The 19,754-nt window shown below is 42.8% G+C and overlaps 1 protein-coding gene across 2 annotated transcripts; it reads right to left on the bottom strand.

Moving 5' to 3' along the window:
* Window positions 1-532: 532 nt before the first annotated feature.
* On the bottom strand, window positions 533-14,250 carry tpp2 (tripeptidyl peptidase 2; the record flags this gene model as incomplete). 2 transcript variants are annotated; one of them, XM_079160039.1, is made up of 29 exons in its annotated part: window positions 533-3,582; window positions 3,683-3,802; window positions 3,979-4,273; window positions 5,061-5,191; window positions 5,324-5,420; window positions 5,535-5,686; window positions 6,097-6,135; window positions 7,710-7,788; window positions 7,975-8,219; window positions 8,319-8,456; window positions 8,548-8,644; window positions 8,758-8,858; window positions 8,960-9,076; window positions 9,270-9,424; window positions 9,626-9,732; window positions 9,826-9,902; window positions 10,002-10,159; window positions 10,278-10,449; window positions 10,548-10,663; window positions 10,765-11,013; window positions 11,154-11,281; window positions 11,480-11,556; window positions 11,643-11,797; window positions 11,936-12,099; window positions 12,213-12,337; window positions 12,480-12,584; window positions 12,815-12,910; window positions 13,128-13,256; window positions 14,086-14,250. In XM_079160039.1, the coding sequence occupies 29 exons, from the start codon at window positions 14,248-14,250 to the stop codon at window positions 3,493-3,495; spliced, it is 3,879 nt and encodes a 1,292-aa protein (XP_079016165.1). In that variant the 3' UTR covers window positions 533-3,492. The 2 variants fall into 2 exon arrangements, with proteins under 2 accessions (XP_079016165.1, XP_079016166.1); XM_079160040.1 differs by lacking the exon at window positions 6,097-6,135.
* Between the last annotated feature and the right edge of the window lie 5,504 nt (window positions 14,251-19,754).

Here is a 19,754-nt window from a genome sequence, read left to right as displayed (position 1 = left end):
ATTCTGATCTGTCTGGAGACTCACTTACTCTGTCATTGAGGTCTAAGACCATATTTACTACATTATAAGGCGCCATATTTAGCCTGAAAAGATCAAACTTTTGTTACATAAGATCCAAGAAAAGATAGTTGGATTCAAATCAATTGTCTCATTGTGGAGGTGAAAGAATTAGTCAGTTAATTGATTGACAGGACATCTATTTAGACATTTTCAAGACAAAACAATTGGAAGTTTAATCAAGAAAATAATCATAAGAGTAAGTGTTAAACAAGTGTTAGTCCCTTTCTCTGCCTGTCTTCACCAGTAACTGAAATGTCCCATTTGTGTTAGCATGTGAATTGTATTTTTCTAATGTTTAATTCCGTAAAAAGAAAAACCCGTTAGCTTTCTTCTTCTTCTTTACTTCGTCATTTCTGGACAAACTCTTGCCCAGCTATCACAAATGCAGAGAAAAATGAAGCAATGAAGGGTAAAACAATCACTCGAAGACCAGAAAAAACAAATTCTTCCAAATCATTTTTATTCAGTGTTGTTTTCCTTGTTTGTGACGTAATTCCACGTGACCACAAAATAGTGTGACAGTTCGGGTCTTTCCCACATCATCGAGGAAGAATGGGTATAAAATAATACTAAGAGCCTTATCTCATAACATTCTGTAAAATATTGGCATTTACTAGATTTCATGACTACAAATATAAACACTGAACATCCAGAAGAAGCGACAGATGTAGAGAAGTCTGTTCGGTGCCAGAAACGGACGGTACAGTCCTGTGGTGAGTTAAGGCCATTTTCGGAGAAACTGTTATTGGCAACGCTTACTGCAGACATCTGCCTAAACCAAACTCCAAACGCAGGAAAAGAGGAGGGGGAAAAAAAGGACAAAGACGCAGGAGTACACAGAAGATGCAGAAAGAAAAAGACGGTGAGCACAAATTCTGACGAACCCAACTGATTCCAGTACAGCCCTGAATACCCGGAGAAGTCTATACGCTGAGGCCGCTGCAGAAAGTGCGTGCAAGTCGGAGCTAAAAACAGAAACGCAAGCTGTCCTTAACCCAGGGTCGACATGAGTCGTGACCACGGATTCGCTGTGTATGCACAGTTTACAGTCACCCCAGAAAAGATTGTCTACTCCCATGAGGACGAAAGGCCTCTGCTTAAAAGCAGCTGCTTTTACATTCTTAAGCATGCACCTTCCACTTGTGAGGACTTAACGCATCATTTCGAGCTGTTGCATGTAGAAGACCAGTGGTTCTCAAACTGGGTGGTTTGAGGGCAAATCTATTTCTTCTACTCAATATTGTGATAATATATAATTTGATAATGTTCAGCCTTCATACTTCTCGAAACCAACTTAGTGTGGGACAATCCTTTGGTTTAACTACGGATCAAACTTGTTTTACAGAACAAGCAGAAAAGGTTGAGAATCACAATTATAAAAGGTTAATATGTAGTTTGTATCTTTAGCATGGTCCTTATTCACACTGTGAAAACAAACAGCTGCTTGTCCTCTTGTTACATGACTCAGGTGAGATATTATAAAAAGGACCACACCAGTGTTTTTGCACATTTTAGACCAAATCATGTAAACCTGAAAGTTAACAAATAATGCTACTATTGCGTATGTGTATAAAGGTTTTCGTGGCTCCAGAGCTGCGACGAGTTTGATAAACTGTCTTGTCAGTTGGGACCGAAGACTAAAGAAATATCACCAGATATCTCTGGTTCTGCTGCATTGATTTTTTTTTTTGCCCTGCGATATGAGTAAATTCTAAATTGGTGGAGTGCTCTTTCAAGTTGTATAATTCAGCAAAGTGAACATCAAGACTGCATTGATTTTCTATTCATAACTACACAATCACAAATCAAACTTATTAGTTATCCTTTATGAAGAGACTGACTTTCAACTACTGCGCTAACGTGTGTGTGTGGGTGTGGTTTAGGCATATTTTAATCAACAGTGGCAACATAAACGTACAACCATCTAGTTTTGATAGAAAGCCTGCACCACCTCAACCCAGAGAAACACAAACACAAACCGCTCATGAGAAACAATAACTGCTCCAACTTTTCCCAAAATATTGCGTGTTCATGTAGAACCCGATCACTTATAGTAAAATGATTGAGAAATGTAGTTCTAAGGGCCTTTAATGCAGAGTTGGTGTTCACTATGGACGTTTTAAAGTCTACTAATATGTTGATAAACGGTTGCCTGGAAAAGTCCATTAAAAAAAAAATTCTAAAACATGTAAAATGGTTAGCTGTGATGTAAAGTATGGGATTTGTAGACAATTAGATAAAACATACAAAACCACCGGCATGGTCCTTTTAAATTAAATATGGTAAATAAACTAAATCATGCTTAAACCCCTCTAGTTGGCTATCATTTCACTTCTGTAGGGAGCAAATGTTCACGTACACAAAATATGCTCACAAGTAACACAATAAGTCATTCACAAACACACGTAGATTATCACCAGAATCTTGTTTTGGGTTAAAAAAAATCTCTCAAATTGAAACAAACAAATCTATTGTTTTCCCTTAAATCCTAGAAGACATGCATATATGCAAAATACATCAATTTGAATAATTGTATTATATTCCTATTGCTTCTTAATATTTGTATGTTATGCGTGTATGTACACTATTTTTATGACACTGGTGCAGAGAAACATCTAATACCGAGTGAACATTGTACAATGAAATCTGAACATCCTTCCGCTGCCCACAACTTCCTCTCACACGTTGGTGACGTCTGTTAAGATGGCTCGTCAAACATGCCGCTCGGGTAACTGCATATTATCAACCCGGCCTGGCTGTAACAATCGAAAAAAACAAAGACAATAAAGATATCAAGTTCAGTCTCCCTTTTAAGTCAGGGACCAGGCAGACTCTACGTGCCCCCGTATGTCCGAACATCATGCAGCAGCAAGGCCTCCAGTCCTCTCACTGAAGTAACGCAACGCTCACTTATGTTGATTTGTTTGTGAGTAGATGGGGTCTTTGTTTTTGTTTTTTAGGACTAGGGATGGCCCTAGGGTCAACACTGGCCCTTTTACAGTATTTACACAAAAGAATGAGGTTATTGTGAAGTGGAGTCCAGACAGCTGAGGATGTGAAAAGCTCCAAAATGTGTAGAGGACACCAAAATAACAACACACAACGAAGAAAGTTCTGAGCTACAAGCTGCCAAAACGTTTGAAGCATTTTAAAAATGTAAACAGAATTATGTCGTTTTTCTGTCTGTGGCGTTCAAATGAACCGTCGTGCCACACGGTCTGCAGATCTGTGACATTTTAAAAACACAATCCCTTCTCACCTAATTATAAAGGTGTTCAGTCTCAACATTTACACTCTGCGTTATGCTTCATTTTGGTGTCCACCCACATCTAAACTTGAAACCCAGATGCATAGATCATGTGACCCTGAGGGACACGATATCCAATTAACCATGTATGGCCATGCTGCTCATGCATGCATGTGCGTCTGTGCCTAGAATGGCGTGTATTCTGCAGGGTACATGACGGGGAGCCAGTTCTCACTGAAGGTGGCACAGTGTGTCCATCGGAGGTGTTGCATGAGCTGGAAGACAAAATGAACAGGAAGTGATTCAAAGGGACATTCGTCTTTGGAGAGTATGCAGCTGAAAATATCTGGAAGAGATCCGTCGCCGCTCTCATACCTGGATGCAGTTCTTCATGTTGTCTTTGCTGGGCTTCTCCTCCACCATCTTCGAGGCGTATTTTAAGGCTCGGCCGTACATCTTGTTCACAAGAGCGTGTTTGTATGAAAACATCAACACCTGAGCCGTAGAAACAGAAAATATTAGCTCAACATTTATTGAATTTATACAAAGTAGCTAGCTTGATAGATGGACACATTGTTGCTTTTCCAATCTTACGCAGCAAATAAATTCACATCCGAATACCAAGTAACGGACTTTGCCCTTCCTTCATTTTCTAAAAACATCTGGCTCACCTTGGAGTCCGTTAGCTCCGCCCACTTCTGCACCTCCCAAAACGTATCCGTCAGAGCTTTAACCACGCTGTCGTCAGAACTGCTGGCCACCTGTTCTCCAACCACCACCTCCACCTCCTCCTCCACCTCCTCCTCCCCCTCTTCTGCTGCTGGTGGTCCCGTGGAGACGGCACCGACGCCGTCCTGCGGCACAGGGGGCAGCAGCAGCTGGTCGGGCAGCAGCAGCTGGTCGGCCAGAGCGCAGCCCTTCCTGCACAGAGCGTCCAGCAGAGACGACTTCTGCTTCTCCATGTCGCTGAAACACAGACGTTAAAAGAACCGGTCAGAATTAAGGCCTTGAGCTTCAGCATCTCCCAGTGGAAACAAAGACCCCTTCAGCTGACATCTTAAAATAATCAATACACCCATATGAAATTAAAAGGGAAGCCTCAAGGGAAAAGAGCAGAGGCACTATTTCACAAGACACATACCATATATGTAAAGCGAGGCTGCTGGTATGTAACTTTTGCTGAACAATTACTGGATGTGGTAAATGCTAAACTGTTTTGCGACAGTAAACAAACTCACAAATGTCAGTTACACAGCAATGATTATCATAAGTTTTGCTAACATTAGCCAACAAAAGCCACTGGTCACACAAGACTACCAAGAGAGGCTGTACCAACAAAACCCTTAGAGTGCATTGGATAGAATGTGTTTATCGCTTATTAATTCAACTTTTCCTCTGCTAGTTCTTCTTCCAAAAGCTACACAGTGTTGCTTTATTGTTATCATGAGGTGAGATGTGTCGGGATCTTAGTGCCTTACTGCCTCGGCTAAACTATTTCTACTGTATCTTTGGGCTCATGCTCCACACTTTATAGATTTTACCGAAAACATAACTGCAGATATTGTAAAATTGGTAAATATCCCAAGTCTGTCATGTTCAATTCAGTCACGTACTGTAATTTACTTTTTTGTGTGGTTAACCAATGTTATCTCCTCCTCGGCTTGCCTCTTTACCATCAATTGAGTATGCCTTGATGAAAAACCCTAACAATGTTCATATTTCTCCTACTAACGCTACTGTGTGCGCGACGTACGTCTTGATAGAGGCGGCATCGGGCCGAGGGTCCGTCTTCATGGTGAGGTAAACGGCCAGGGCCGTCTGGTCGATGTGGGATATGACGATTTCGGCTGCTGATGCCACCTCTCTGAGACGCTTTATACGCTCCTGGAAATCAAACAGTAGGGCGGAGAAAGAACAGTGAGCAGACTCAAACTTCTAGAGATGAATAATTAAATGCTCCAGGCCAGAGCTTCCTCCACAAGCCCCCTCGTCTCTTCCTGGTATGTGCACCGTCACCTTTTCAGAGTCCAGCTGGTGCAGTCTTTGCACATGCAGCGGGAGGTAATCTAGGTAGTTCTCCCTCAGCTCATCGTAGATGGTGCTAGAGTCCAACCTGAACAGCAAAAGAGAGAACATGACAAACTGTTAAATTAGAAATAAAAGAGTGAAAAAAAAAAAGGAAAAGCAATGTGTGGCTGAGCAAAAACAAAAGAGCTACTGTGCACACTTTGTCATCCACTGAATCTTCAAGTCTCTCATAGCTTCAGCAAACTCCTCCTTCACGTCTTTCTCCTTGTCCCCCTCCTTGTCCTTCTCCTTCCCGCCATTCTTTGATTTGTTGGGAGCAGGAATTAAGTGGTAGACGACTGGCACGATATCCTGTATGAATACAAAAAAATATATATAAGTTAGTCAAAAAATAATAACTACTACATCCATGATAATAAAATCCATGACCTCTTCTACTACTCTGGATCAGCATCCCAAATTCTCTCTCTCCCTACCAATGTCCTATGACTCCCAGCTTGTTCTGGTTATCTCTTTTTAAATCAGTTTTTAAAAATGCCTTTCAATAGACATACAAGCTTTAATTGGTGCTCATTATCAATTGATCTTGCTATTTATAGAGACTAGCCAGTTGCATACTTCAATACAGCAATGATGACATGCGTCCACATAATTAATTAATGAAGATATAACAAATCCCATCTGAAGGTAAGGAATAAGCCGTTTCCTGATGGTAGGAGAGCAGTTGCTCTGTTGTACAGTGTTTCTAGCTCATCCAGTACCTTTTTAAACTTCCCTTGTCGTTTTGCAGAGGCCTGCCCCTGGTGGTCAGAATAACACACAGTAAGGAAGAGACAACATCAACACACCAAAAAGGATTCTCTCTTTCTTTGATCTTTTATCCTCACTCAGAGTCACAGTGTAATCCACCTACCTGTCACACTTCAATCAATGCTTACGGTGGTAAACAGTGCTGTAATCCAAGCTCAGATTTATATCTTAACAAATCTGATGGATTTGTTTTTTTACTGCTTCTGCATCTTCACTCAGAACTGAAACCTACAGTAAAATATGACGTGGTTTCACAGTGAATCTTTGACTTGAAGACAGTAAAAGTATTTATGTGTATGCGAGACTCAAACAATAAACATTCTTCAGGAATGCAACGTGAAACAATATGAGAAACATTCATATGTAAATCGGTGCTGAAGTTTGACAAGATATTTGCATTAGAGCTGCCGAGTCCGGCTGGTTCAGCCAAAGACGCACAGAGCTGTTAAAACAAAAGTATTTGAGTGAAGAAACAACCCTCTAGTGGAGAAAAGAGGAACACCTACTGCCCACAGAGAAAGTCAGAAGAAGCTCCAGAAATGAAACATTTGCTGTATTACTGCACAAATCCCAGTGAGTATTACAGAACCAGGCCCTTTAAATAAATATTTCACTCAAGTCAATTTAGGAAAGGAAGTAGCTGTGCTAATAATGAATGTGATTTAGGTCCCTCTGAAGTCAACATGTGAACATCCGGATGCATCAGTGGCCTGAGGAATCTAGAACTGTCAGGTAACTATAAGGCTGCTCAGATTCAGAATCTTAAGTCATAAATTCTTAAAATTAGACATGTAACATATTAGAACATTGGCTTCCTTTTTTAAATAAAAAAAATAATTGAGACAAAAAAGTTTTTTTCAAAGTACGGTTTAAAAAAGTATAATTTTTGTATTGGTGCTGAAAACCTAGGCATCACATCTGTACTCAGTAAATACCTGAAGCTAAGGTATGCCCCCATTTTTGGTTTTCTTCATCACTCTAATATACTTCCCATTTTCAAATTGTAAAAACATTTAGATCATGTTAGCAACTTATGAATTCATACTAATCTGCAATCTAATGACCCAGTAAACAGCCAGATCCAGTGTGGTGGAATCTGACAGAGGGGATGGAATGAGGAACATTAAATTGTGTTTTTGGACTAGCAGCAGAAGCGTGGACAAAGGCCAAAGAGAAAGAAGAAAATAATTTGTAATGCATCCCCAACCCCCAAAAAACAGCAACCAATTTAAGAAGCAACACACCAGAGTCAGACCAGCGCTGAAGGGGATGACAGACCTTAAAAAAGGACAAGCAACAAGCACTGGAGCACTGGGCTTCACTCCTGATCCTCCGGACAACAAGTACATCACATATTAAATGCGTAAAATGTCATATTTTCAAATTAAAGGATTAGCACACTGGTCAACCAGATATATTGTAGTTTGTTATGTGTTCACACAACAATGTGAAATATTCCCTCATTAGAGGAGGAGACTGAAAACTACCATGACTTTAGATCCCGAGGAGCAGGACTGACTGTTGCTCTGGAGGATAGAGGGCAACAACAAATAAGGCCACTCACTGCTTTCTTGCCATACTCGCTCTTGGAAACAACCAGAGAGCCTGAAAGATAGCATCCCGGACTCGTCCCCTTTGGGATCCTGAAAAAACAGGGAGAAACAAAAAGGGAGAAAGACGAGAACATTAAACTAAATTGAATCATGTTTCTGCTGTTCTTTGATCAGGCAGCAATCATACCAATCATGTTTAGCTGACAGATTATTGAGAAAGCTTCTTCTTTTTTTTTGTGGGTGACAAATGAAACGTCCCTCCCCAAATCGACTCACTTGTCGTCTGGCAGGGCTGTGACGTAGAAGGGTTGCGTGGCACCTGGGCACAAGGTGACAGAGTTGGCCTTCTTCTTGGCCATGAGGGCGGCGCGGTGCGACTCGTACACATCTAGACTGAGCGTGGTGGACAGACGGTGAGAAACCACAAACGGTAGGTCCTTAAGGCGCTCCAGTTCGCTGGACTGCTCGTGGCGGACCTGCAGGCGCACGGTGTAGTCCCCCTTTTCCAGCTTCAGAGAATACTGAAGAAGTAATACAGACGGAAGGGAGTCGTTTTAAATGCGTAACAACACCTGGCAAAGAAAAGAAGATGTTATCTTGGGGGGGCGAGATAAGCGTACCTGGTGTGGATAAGCGTCCCCGGAGCCCAGTAGCCTCTTGTTCTGATCAAACAGCATCCAGAGCTGACTGTCAAACTCAGACTCATACAACAGCTCACACAGCATGGGACAGCTGGGGGTGACCTCTCCACTCTTAGGCTGAGGACAGAGCAAAAGAAGATTATACATGAAAACAAAGCTCAAACAATATCTGCATTTTCCTCTCAAGTGTGGACCATGTTGGCAGTACCTGGTGAAAGCTGTAGGTGAGGACAATCTCGTAGAGTTGTCTGTTGTTGGGCAGAACGTCCCTCAATCCCAGCGCTTTTATCTTTGAATTTAAGGGCCTAGAACCACAACAACGAGGATGAATTAATGAACTGCACTGGTGCGTGCGTGCGTGCGTGCGTGCGTGCGTGCGTGCGTGCGTGCGTGCGTGCGTGCGTGTTTGTGCAGTTACCTGAGAGGCTGAACCCAAGACTTGAGGGTGATGGTGGGGGACACCTCCTCGTACCTCAGCGGCGACGACACATCGAAACTCGTCACTCCCTCTGAGGCATGCTGCGCAGGGACAAATGACAGTTACCAACAGAGAAGCGACTCCGTCTCGGCTGACGTTTACTTGTCCGTGTGGCTAATCTGTAAGACTGTTGTCTTCTCACTATGTGCATGGGTGTAGGGGAAGTGGTGAGCCCATGGAACGAGATGCTGTAGTCCACTGTGACGTCACCCAGGCTCGCCCACCAGCGTGCAATGCACAGCTCCACTATCCTTCCTGACTGGAGAGGAGACAAGGAACATGCAGAAATTAGTCCACCCGAATGTTATTTATATTTTTCAAATGTATGCATCTAAGAAATTAAGTGACTTCCATTCCATTTCTAGATTTAAAGCTGACTGGTATATATACAGAATTACTTATGTGCAAAATCCCAGTCAATTCAGCATATATTAAAAATAAAATATATATACCAGCACAGGGAAAGCCTCGGTTAGTGAGCCTCTTTCCAACAGCGAGGAAAACTTGTAGAATTCATTAGCTCTGTACGCTTTCTGTTTGACCAGGTGCACCGCATGGAGGACAAACTTTGACGACACGTCTCCCGAATGAGAGGTCAGTGTGATCTCTGCAGGAGACACACAGGACAGAGAGGTGAGAAACAGCAGAGCAAGGAGGAGATGGAATGTAGACGAGGACAAGAAGAAAAGACATGGAAAGTAATTTCAAGTCACATCTCTCTTACTACCGACTTGTGGTTATGATAACGCTGAGGGATTTTGTAAAATGTAAAATGCAAAGTAGCTCCTCAAGCACACAATGTACTGACCTGCCCAGGAGGCCCCCTGAGGAACAGTGATGAAGTGACGTCTGATCTGGCCTGGTCGGAAGTGGACGTCTGTGAAACACACCTCCTGATTACGACTGTCTGTCACTCTGTCGGATGAAGGAGAGAGCACCGTCAGACACATTTAAACCTCTTGGAAGAGTGACAGAAAATAACAAATCCAATATGACGTAAGAGCTTACTTGGCGGGGATAATGACTGTGATTGGGACTCTGAAGAGGGGGGCACAGCTAGGTGTTGATGTATCATACCCACAGACCTAAAAACAAAAAAGCACTTGTTCAAAGTGACCAGATTAACATTAGTAGACTCGGAAACTAATCTTTTTTTTCCGTCCTTCTCTCTTTCCTGTCCCTACCTCTGTGTAGTGCACTCCCTCTCTCAGTCCCACGGGATTGATGCGGACGTTCACGTGACGACACTGGTTCATCAGCTCCAGGTGGGAGGGGCACTGGACCCACGGGGCGGCACATGTGAGCGCCAAGTGTAGCTGCAAGGAGATTCGCTCAGCGTTTCCTGCGGTGGACGTTAAAAGAAGACAGATGGTGTCAAAAATTCAAAAAAGAAAAAAAAACACTTGTTAACACTTAATTGAAAAGCTGTAAATGATTGTGCTTCTAAGTGTGAACAGTACCGGTGTTTTCCGGAAAGATGGGTTCAATTCCTACTCCGTGATCTGAGGGTGCAACAATATGGGCTGGGTCCCTGAGGTAGATGCCTCTCTGTGATCCCACATTCACTGAGAAGCCAAGTTGGCTTGTGGGTAAAGTGGCGTGTTGAGTGAGGTAGTCTAATGCCTTGTCCACCTGAGACGAAGAAAGGGAGTAGATTACTGGATGGCACACAAAAACATGTAAAGAAAGGGCTAAATAAGAGTGATGGAACATGCTAAACTATGCGTTACCTGGATTATTCCATGACCCTGTGCAAACACCTCGATGTCATCAACCTTCAGAGCGGTGTGCTCCAGCGCTCTCCTCACCGCAGGAACAGAGGGCTGGATCCCACTCTGCTTCAGTCCTTTAAAAAAGAAATCACACAAAAAACAGCGACTAGAATCAGATTTGCACTTCCGTACATGCAGTATATTCCCATGTCTAATATAAGTCTGTCGGACGCACCCGAGAGGATCAGTGCGATGCCGCCGCAGGCGTTAGGAGAGGACATGGACGTGCCGTTCATCAGCTGGGTACCACGCAGAGTCCAGTTGGGTACAGAGGCAATGGCCCCGCCAGGCGCACTGATGCTGACACCCAGGGCCCCGTCTGTGCTGGGGCCCCTGGACGACCAGGTGTACTGATTGGCAGGCAGCTTCTCCCTCAGGGAATACTCCGCCACCATCATGTCTGGAGTCACGTATGCGCCAACTCCTACGGAGAGAAGGGAGCAGGATTACAGCAACACGTAAAGAAATTGAACACACACATTTTTACACCTCGGGTTACATGCAGTCTGAAGGTGTACGCTTAAATGATGAGTACTTGATTGGAGGTTTCATCAGCATATGTACCTATGACAGTGCCGGTGGTTCCCCCCGGGCAGCCGACAGTGGAGAGGCACGGGCCGTTGTTTCCTGCACTTGAGACAAATATGACATTGTGCTTCTGCACAGCCTCGTTGATCACCTCACAAATCCTCCTGAAAGACAAATGGACCTAAAATCAGACAGCGTTGCGACGCCCCTCCCGCTGTCCTGACCAACTGGCTGACGTGGGAGGGTCAACAGATGATGAGGCCCTTGAGCTATGAATGCTGGCCCCTGTGCCCACTCTGTCTCGTCCTTGCTACAGCAGACAACCACTCTGCATCAATCACACCCTCTGTTGAAATACCTACCCTGTGTTGGGCCAGTGGGTGGCTTCCCCGTAGCTATAGTTCACCAGGTCACACTTGTAGTTGATGACTTCAATCATCTTTGAGTGACAAGAGAAAGAAAGAAAAATTAAAAGGGTGTGGGGGGTAACCAAACTGCTAATCTATATTTGTCTCAGCAATTTACCGCACGGATGAGTCCTGTGCCTGTTTCCATGGTGCTGAGGCGGGTGTCTCCAATCTTCAGAGCCAGGATTTGGGCACCGGGGGCCACACCGTTACGCTCGGGCTCCTCTGGGAAGTAACCTGCTGCAATGCTTGCCACGTGTGTCCCATGAGCCCCTTTAAAAAGCACACAAACAAGTTCAACTGGAGAAGACACTGTGGACTTCTACATCTGATGCAGCCGTAACAGGTGAACCTGCAATAACCCACTGTTGCGCTGAACAGATAGATTATGTGTGCTTTGGGACACCTCACCTCCACTGGTGACGATGCAGAGCGTGTTTCCCTCATCGTAAATATTAACAGAGTAGTTAAGCATCTCAGCGTTTCCTAACGTGGCATACTCTTGCGTCTCTTTGTAGGAGCTAAGCACAGTGCACTGGGACAGCTCTCCACTCTCTGAAGTGTCGACTACAGCCCTAAGGAGAACAAACAAGAAGGATAAACATACTATTAGTGAACAGAAGTAGACAGCATAGAGGAAAAGTTCAAAATCACTTGTGAAAAGGAAAAATCGGTTATTATGGCTTGCCTCCATGTGACGTCATCGTGCCAAAGCACACAGTCATATACAGGACCAGGATCACTGTACTTCTTTTCCAATGATGCCAGCAACTCTGACTGACTCTGCAGCTCTTCCTTCTGCAATTTCTCCATCTGGAGAGAGAAAGCAGGAGGGAAAGGTACATTTGAGAATGACAGAAGAGAGAGAAAGATTCGGAAACACCGCATTGCTGTGACTAGCAACTGCATGCAAACACTGACGGGTTCACAAAGAACTCAGGTTTGTAGATCTGACCTGTGAGGGCGTTGGGTGAGAGAGGTCAAACTCTTCCGTCTTACGAGAGACCTCAGCTAGTGCTGATCGGTGGGGTGGGTCCCACATCTTCTCCTTTCGCTCTTTCTAGTAGACCAAAGCACAACAAAAGTAGCATAAAACATCCACAGAGGATGGCAAGCTAATTGATTTTCATTCATTTTATCTAACGGACATTCTTGTTTTACTACTCTGGAATAAACCTATAGTAAGTAGCAACATTGCAAAGGGAGAGAGGCTATCTGTGAAAAACCACAATGTTGTAAAAATCAAACCCACGACAGACCTAGTTCAGCAATAATGGCTTATCTTCCTACCTGTATCCTTTCTTTGAGAGCCTTAGGGAAGAACTCATAGCCATTTTTAACTCCAATGCGATACTTCCCTGACGGGTTGACCCAGGCAGGAGGGATCTGGAAGACATAAAAAGACAGACAATATGAAGAAGGAACCATAAAGTGGAGGTCTAATAATCCAGTCACGTATAATTAGATTTAAAAATGGACCATACAGATTCGATGAAAAATGATTTCAGATGTAGGACAATATACCTGTGATGGGACATTTCCTATGGGCCAGGTGTCATTCATTTTGGGTTGTTTTATTACTGGTTTTGGGGAGTCTACTGACCTTAAGTGTTCTACCAGAGAGGCCAGCGATTGTCCCATCTTTAGGCTCTGCCACCGTGGTCATGTTCACGTCACCGCTGCCTGTTGTATCGATGATGTCGATGATCTTTGGCTTCCCCTCAGTTGTGACCTGAAGAAGCAGCAATGAAGAAAGCGATAAGTAATCAATTACGACGTTCAGGGGGAAAGGGATGCATAGCACTAACTTATCCTGATCAAGTAGGGCAGTGGACATATGAGACTTGAGTGTAAATGATGTACAAACCATGCTGAATAAACGTGTAATGCAACAGCATTGCCATCCTTATACATATTTGTTTACACACACTGAAGAGGTCAGAGTCAGATTCTGCGCTTTTAAGCACCACTGAAGTAAGGTGGCATGTGGTTTAAATGAGATGATCGACCTTAATATAGTGTAATGATATGCCAAGTACACACGTAACTATATGGAAATTACTAGATTCCGGTGTGACTTGACAATAACGTAAACATGTAGCGTTAACTAGTTAACGTCACGGCTCACTAAGCGACAATTAGCCGGTCACATTGCTACTATTAACGGGGTCGCAACAGCCACACTGTAACCAACAGGCAGGACAAACTGAAATGACTGAGAAGATTGACAGACAAATGCAGCTGTTAGCTGCCAGGCTAACATGCTAGCAGATATGACAACTAGCTACCGTTGCCGTTTGTGCTCGTGAATTTGTCTAACACCGAAGCACAATTTGACAGCACGAGAAAGTACTTGCTATCAATTACTTTGTGTTTATTTGGTTGTCATAACAGCTATGAAGCTAATTGTAATAGTTGGTGTGTGTGTGTGTATCTATCAATGCTAGCAATCTAGCTATCGCCGTTGTGTGACCGTGTATTAATTACCACTAATGTGAATGAGTCGGGCCTTTAGCATTGCTAGCTTGCGCTAGCTAGTTGGTAGCTAACGTCAGATTTACCTGCATGCCGGGGGCCCCGGGATCCACGCCGGTGTCGAGGATGGCGATGAGCACTCCCCGGCCATCGTACTCGGGGAACCTGGTAAGAAAGGACGCAGCACCGGTTTCTTTTTTGGGGAGCAGCCCGTGGAAGGGGAACGGTTCATCGATAGAATGAGCAGCCATGGTCAAAAGAGCGACAATGAAAACAAAGCGGCGAAATGGGGAAGAGAGCACCGGGGTGAGGGAGACTGGGAGGAGAGCTGTTTAAAGGGGCAGTGCGAGCCACATCTCTGTGACCTTTGTTGAACAGGACTTTTGACATTATATATAACAATATTTAACTGATCGCACCCGAGGCTGTCTTATCTAGCATTCAAAGCCCCAAGTTCACCATGTGCCAGCTTGAACAAAATGACATTTATTGTGATATATTAAACACATAACTGAAAAAAAACAGAGGCCTTGTATTGCATTTGATCCAAATTTGGGGCCATGTGTCAATATCTGGACTTGTTAGACTGTTGCTACAGGGGCCATTACTTTACTGTTTTGCCCTAAGGTTTGAGTGTACCTCAATTAATATAGCGTGTTATCAATAACTATCACATTGGAGAATCATTGGAAGTGTGCAGTGTTTGGACCCAGGAAATAAAATCAAGATTCCTTCACTGACTAGATGTCCTCTCAGGAGTATGTCAGTGTGTGCAAATGGTAGTTGATTGACATCTCCATCACTCTACTTTTAGCTTTGCTTCATCCGGTAAATTAGTTAATCAGCTAGAACATGCGAAAACACTTCAAGATCAGATTTCAGACAGACGTCTTGCACAAAGCTGTCTAGTTCTTGATTTATATTCTAGTTGGACTAATTTACAAGGATTACTCCAGCAGCCCTCTGGAAGAATGCAACCGTTACAAGACATTTGACTTAAGGGTTACCCGTAGCCAAAAGTGTAACAATACAACAAAAACAAACACTCCCTACCCCTTGGCTAACTCTGACACCTGCTGACCAGTGGCACCAAATAATAAAGAGGAAAACATTCAAATGTGAAACTGTCTTACTTGCATTAGACCGGTCAGGGAAGATTAAGACTGGCGTAAAACCACAGACCAGTCTAAAATATCTTTATGACTATTGGCTCCGTCCTGTAAATCTAGAAGTTTGGGTCACTGGCCCATAGTGCACACTAGGTGGTGATATAATACTGATAGTTGTGGCATTGCTGCAGTCACACTCTGTTCTCTTTGCTCTCAAGGGCTTACTAAACTAAACTGAAGTAATGAATTGCAAGGTTTGGCAGTGCTGCTATTTCAAGTCAAAATGAATGGGTTTTATACAATGTATTTAGGGACAACAGAATGGAGTTTATCTAAACAAGTCTTCATGCAAACATCCATCATTTGAAGAGTAGCTGCTTGCACTAATCAAAAGCCCAGAATGCTGTATATCGTTAGACTGTATCCCACGCTTGCTAATTTTTCAATTGCTTTTTTGTGGAGGGGGGGGGGGGGGGGGGGGGGTTGCATGCATTAAGTGGTTTGAAGGACATCATATCACCCTCCGTGAAATTAGTTATTGCCCCTTGTGACCAATCAGAGACTGTGTCAGATTAACAAAAAGTTGTGTTTTTGTATAAATGTTTGGATTTCTGGTTTAACTGAAGGGATGGAGCCAAGACTGTCCGCATATCTTCATATGTTGCTGATTAGTGTTTCTGTAGCCCCACTAACTAGCCTACAGCATGATTTCTGCTGTTTTGTATTTTTATTTTCTCCAGATGCAGCGTTGAGAATGGTGGAGTTTGGAAACAAAATAAAAATAAAAGTCTGATCAACTTGGAGATTCTGAGTTGAAAATATTAGAGATAAAGTTGCATTGGTGATCGTTCCACATACCAGATCACAGTCATTCTTCTAAGATTTGATTCATGTACTCATAGAGATTTCATTTGTTTTTCCCCCATAATACCAGATTAACTTTGCACATGTCAATGGCCATCTGTTCAACTCGGAACTCCCCGTCTCCTTCACATACACCATATTCACATACGTACAATGTGTGTCACGGTGTGTGCTTGTACCACAAAAAAATAAAGAACAAGCCACGGTAGGGAGAGTGTGCAGTTATTTTAAGTGTGCCAACGCCCTCAGTCGCTGCTCTGGTGGCTGGCTTGTGCGTAATAAAACAACAGTGAGCATCCTTTCACTAATCTGCTTAGAGTCAGCATCTGCCTTCTCTTCCTCTTTCTGTCAATGGCTCTGCATTGTCAGGCATACACACACGAACACATGCAAACACTTGCACAGGCACTGTTTGACGCCAAGCTTACACTTATTTTGATATCCTCGTTCACTTTTTTACTCGTGATAAGTTAGACTTCCAAAATATGAGGCCTTTTTCTGTTTCTCTGTTTTATAGCATTAGCACTCATACACACGAACATAGTCACACACACACACACAGGCTTGTGGTGGTTTACCACAGGGCGTAGCCAGTTTAGCTAAACTGAAATAAATGCACGTCATTAACATCTTTAAAGCAGTATTTCCCTATGTGATGCACACAGCTACAAAAAAACAGTGTTCTCCACCTCGCATTTTTGCTGGCAGATACGATACTACTTTGGTTGCCGTGTAATGATAGTGGCAACCCTTGACTCTTGCATTGTCTTATATTACGTTGATTTGACTGGTGTTACATCTGTGCATGCAAATGTGCAGTCAAGAGGAGAGTTCCCGGCTTACCTGCTGGGCGAAATAGACTTTGAATTAAGGTAGAGCCCAATGTTGCCACAAGTTGCACAAACACACAGCTGACAGGATGTGGCCAACATAAAGAACCTACATTGTTGCTGTTTTCCCCTGTGCTAAGGTTATGTGCACACCATGGTTAATGTCTATGGAAGTTGCCACAGAATTTTAGAGGAGATAACCAAAGGCACGCAAATTGGATTAACTGTGTCACTGATATGCAAGCACAGGCACAATATACACATTCAGTCAGTGGTGGGAAAGGTACTCAGATACTTTACTGAAGTATAAGTGAAGTACATGCGTTCAAAAAAGTATTTATGTAAAATGTTGGCATCAAAATATGTTTAAATTACCGAAAGTAAAAGTACTATTGGATTATACTGTAATTATAGTATCAATGTGCATCATCATCAATGTGTAAGGGTCCCTTTATGTCACTAGTGTTGCAGTTGGTAAAAGCGCGGCTAATTTTGAACTACTTTATTTAGTTTTTCTAGTATAATGCATCATAGAATACTTTTAAATTATCTTTTGTATTGATGATCTGCACTGATGGAAGAAGTATCAAAACAACTTTGTAAAAGGACTGTTACACGCATTCAAATTCCCACATTAGTACAGAAGTATTATCAGCAAAACTTACTCAAAGTAAAAGTGCTCATTCTGCATGAATATTGCCTCTGTAAGTGTTGTACTATTATATATGACATAATTAGTTACTTCATACTGATGCATCGGTGTGTAAGCAGCATTTTACCGTTGTCAGGCTCCCACCGAAGGGTCAAAAGAGAAATCTGAGGGGCCGTGAGATGTTTAACGTGAGAGAAAAGAAGAAAAATCGTCTTTCTCCACAACTGTTTTCCTTTTTGCTTATTTTTTTTGTAATCTTTGAATGATGTTTCTTCATTTGGCCTTGAAGAGTTATTTAAATGAAACCATGTGAGAAGTTTAGTCTTTGGTGGCACTGCAAACAACTCAGAAAACTCCTGAAATGTGGACAATGCCCAGCAGTATGCAGTCAGTTACTTTCCACCACTGATGATCCGAATCTGCAAAGTAACTAAAAACTGAATCTGTCAAACGATGTAGTGATGTAAAAAGTACAATAACTCCTTCTGAAATGTGGAGTAGAAGTATAGGTGGAATTAAATGTAAATGTACTTAATTCCTTTCCCTGCTGCATTCTGTTAACTTTAGTGCATGTAAGTGTTGTTGCTGTAATTTCTCTTTAAGAGGAGAGTCTAACAGGCTGATGGTATACGGGACATATAGCCTAATTAGATTTAGAGCTGTTCTAAAGGAGTCACAGCTAATCCAAACACTTTAGCTGGCAGAGGAAGCACTGCAGCTAACCTTCACTCCTGGTAGAGACTGTCCGACTGTTCTTTAAGTCCCACATCTCTGCTGGGTTGGGCTCGGCCAGCTGGGTTTGTAGGGTGCTCTGGACCAGAGTCGGGCTATTTTGAGGAATGTGGTCATGGTGATCTTAGAGGCGTGCTCCAATAGGCTCAAAGTGGGCCGATGATCATCCTGTTTCTTTCACCTGAATGGATGTTAAACCCTTTCCAGACTTCCCCCCCACCGAGCAAACCAGCACCGTGTCCATTCTTCCATCTGTTAAATTTGGCTCAAGATCAGTGTCAACAGGAAAACAGGGACAAATGAATAATTTACAGGTTATTGCTGTTGTGTTTTGCTTTTAGGAACAATTCTCTTTTGGCTCTATAATTACCTTGTTTCCATTAGCTCATTGTGTCTATCATCAGGATAGTTTGATACGAGTTTGGTGGTGATTCAGTCAAATCAATAGCATTTTTAATTATGTTGGTGGAACTCTGAGAGACAGGGATTTATTTGACCATTCAAGAAATATTTATTGACCTTGACATTTACAAGAGATTTGCACCCTTGTACCCTCTTGAACAGAATGATTTAACAAAGGCTATGAATACAAACCATGAAAACAAGTTAACCCATTTTAATTCTCAGTATTGTTGATGTACATTGTCCGTTTATGGAGGAAGTTTGAAACATAACCCATGACCAAACAAACTCAATAATGGCAGGTTGATGTTTGAGTTCAAGTGGTGAGGGACCTTTCTCTGTGCATTTGTCTCGCTTTTCATGTCATTATTAGGCCATACTGTAGGGAAACCAAAAATCCCCTGACGCAACTCAAGTAAACATTTTGCTGGATGTTGATCAATTTAGTTTAGTATCCAGAGGCCAATGCTGTTTCCTCTTCCTGTGGCAACCTTAAATGTCAGTGTGCTGCACTTTTTAAAGCATATTATTGTACACCATGTCCAGAGTTTGGCAGTGACCATAATGCACAGCAGTTGAAATGGGAGCGAGGCTAATCCTTAGTCGTTTACAGCCTGTAAAGCTCAGCTCATGGGAGCAGCAATAGATCATTTGCGCCATAGAAATAACAGTTTAAAGCTGTGTTGTAGTTTTTTTTTGCATCTGCAGTCTATTGGATGTAGGAAACAATCCGGAGAGATTCAGTAGAGTCAGACTGCTGCTGCATGTGGGGCCCATAAAGGGGGAGTAACACTGAACAGCCACAGAAGATGCATCGCCAATTTTCAGAGAGGAAAGGTACATAAATACATAAAACGCTGATATATATGAGTATGGTGACCTAGCTTTACCAGCAGCTACACTTATATATTTCTAAATCATTCAACATTATGAGCCAGTTCTTGTCAATTCAGAGTCTAGCCATCCTCATGACGTTATAGCCTATATGAGGGGTGATTAATGCCAAAGAGGAGCAGGAACATTGAAGCCTGTATGAGGGGTGATTGAGAGAAAAGTATGAAGAGAAGAAGCAGTGCCATCCACAACACTACTGCTGCTATTTCCAAGGGGAATTTGTTAGGTAAAATATTTCAACATGACAACATATAGACATGTCAGTTGGTCAC

This window comes from Pholis gunnellus, assembly GCF_910591455.1.
Source record: "Pholis gunnellus genome assembly, chromosome: 1".
NCBI classification, from domain to species: domain Eukaryota; kingdom Metazoa; phylum Chordata; class Actinopteri; order Perciformes; family Pholidae; genus Pholis; species Pholis gunnellus.
Note: the sequence above shows the minus strand (reverse complement) of the source record. Positions and strands in the feature narration are given on the sequence as shown.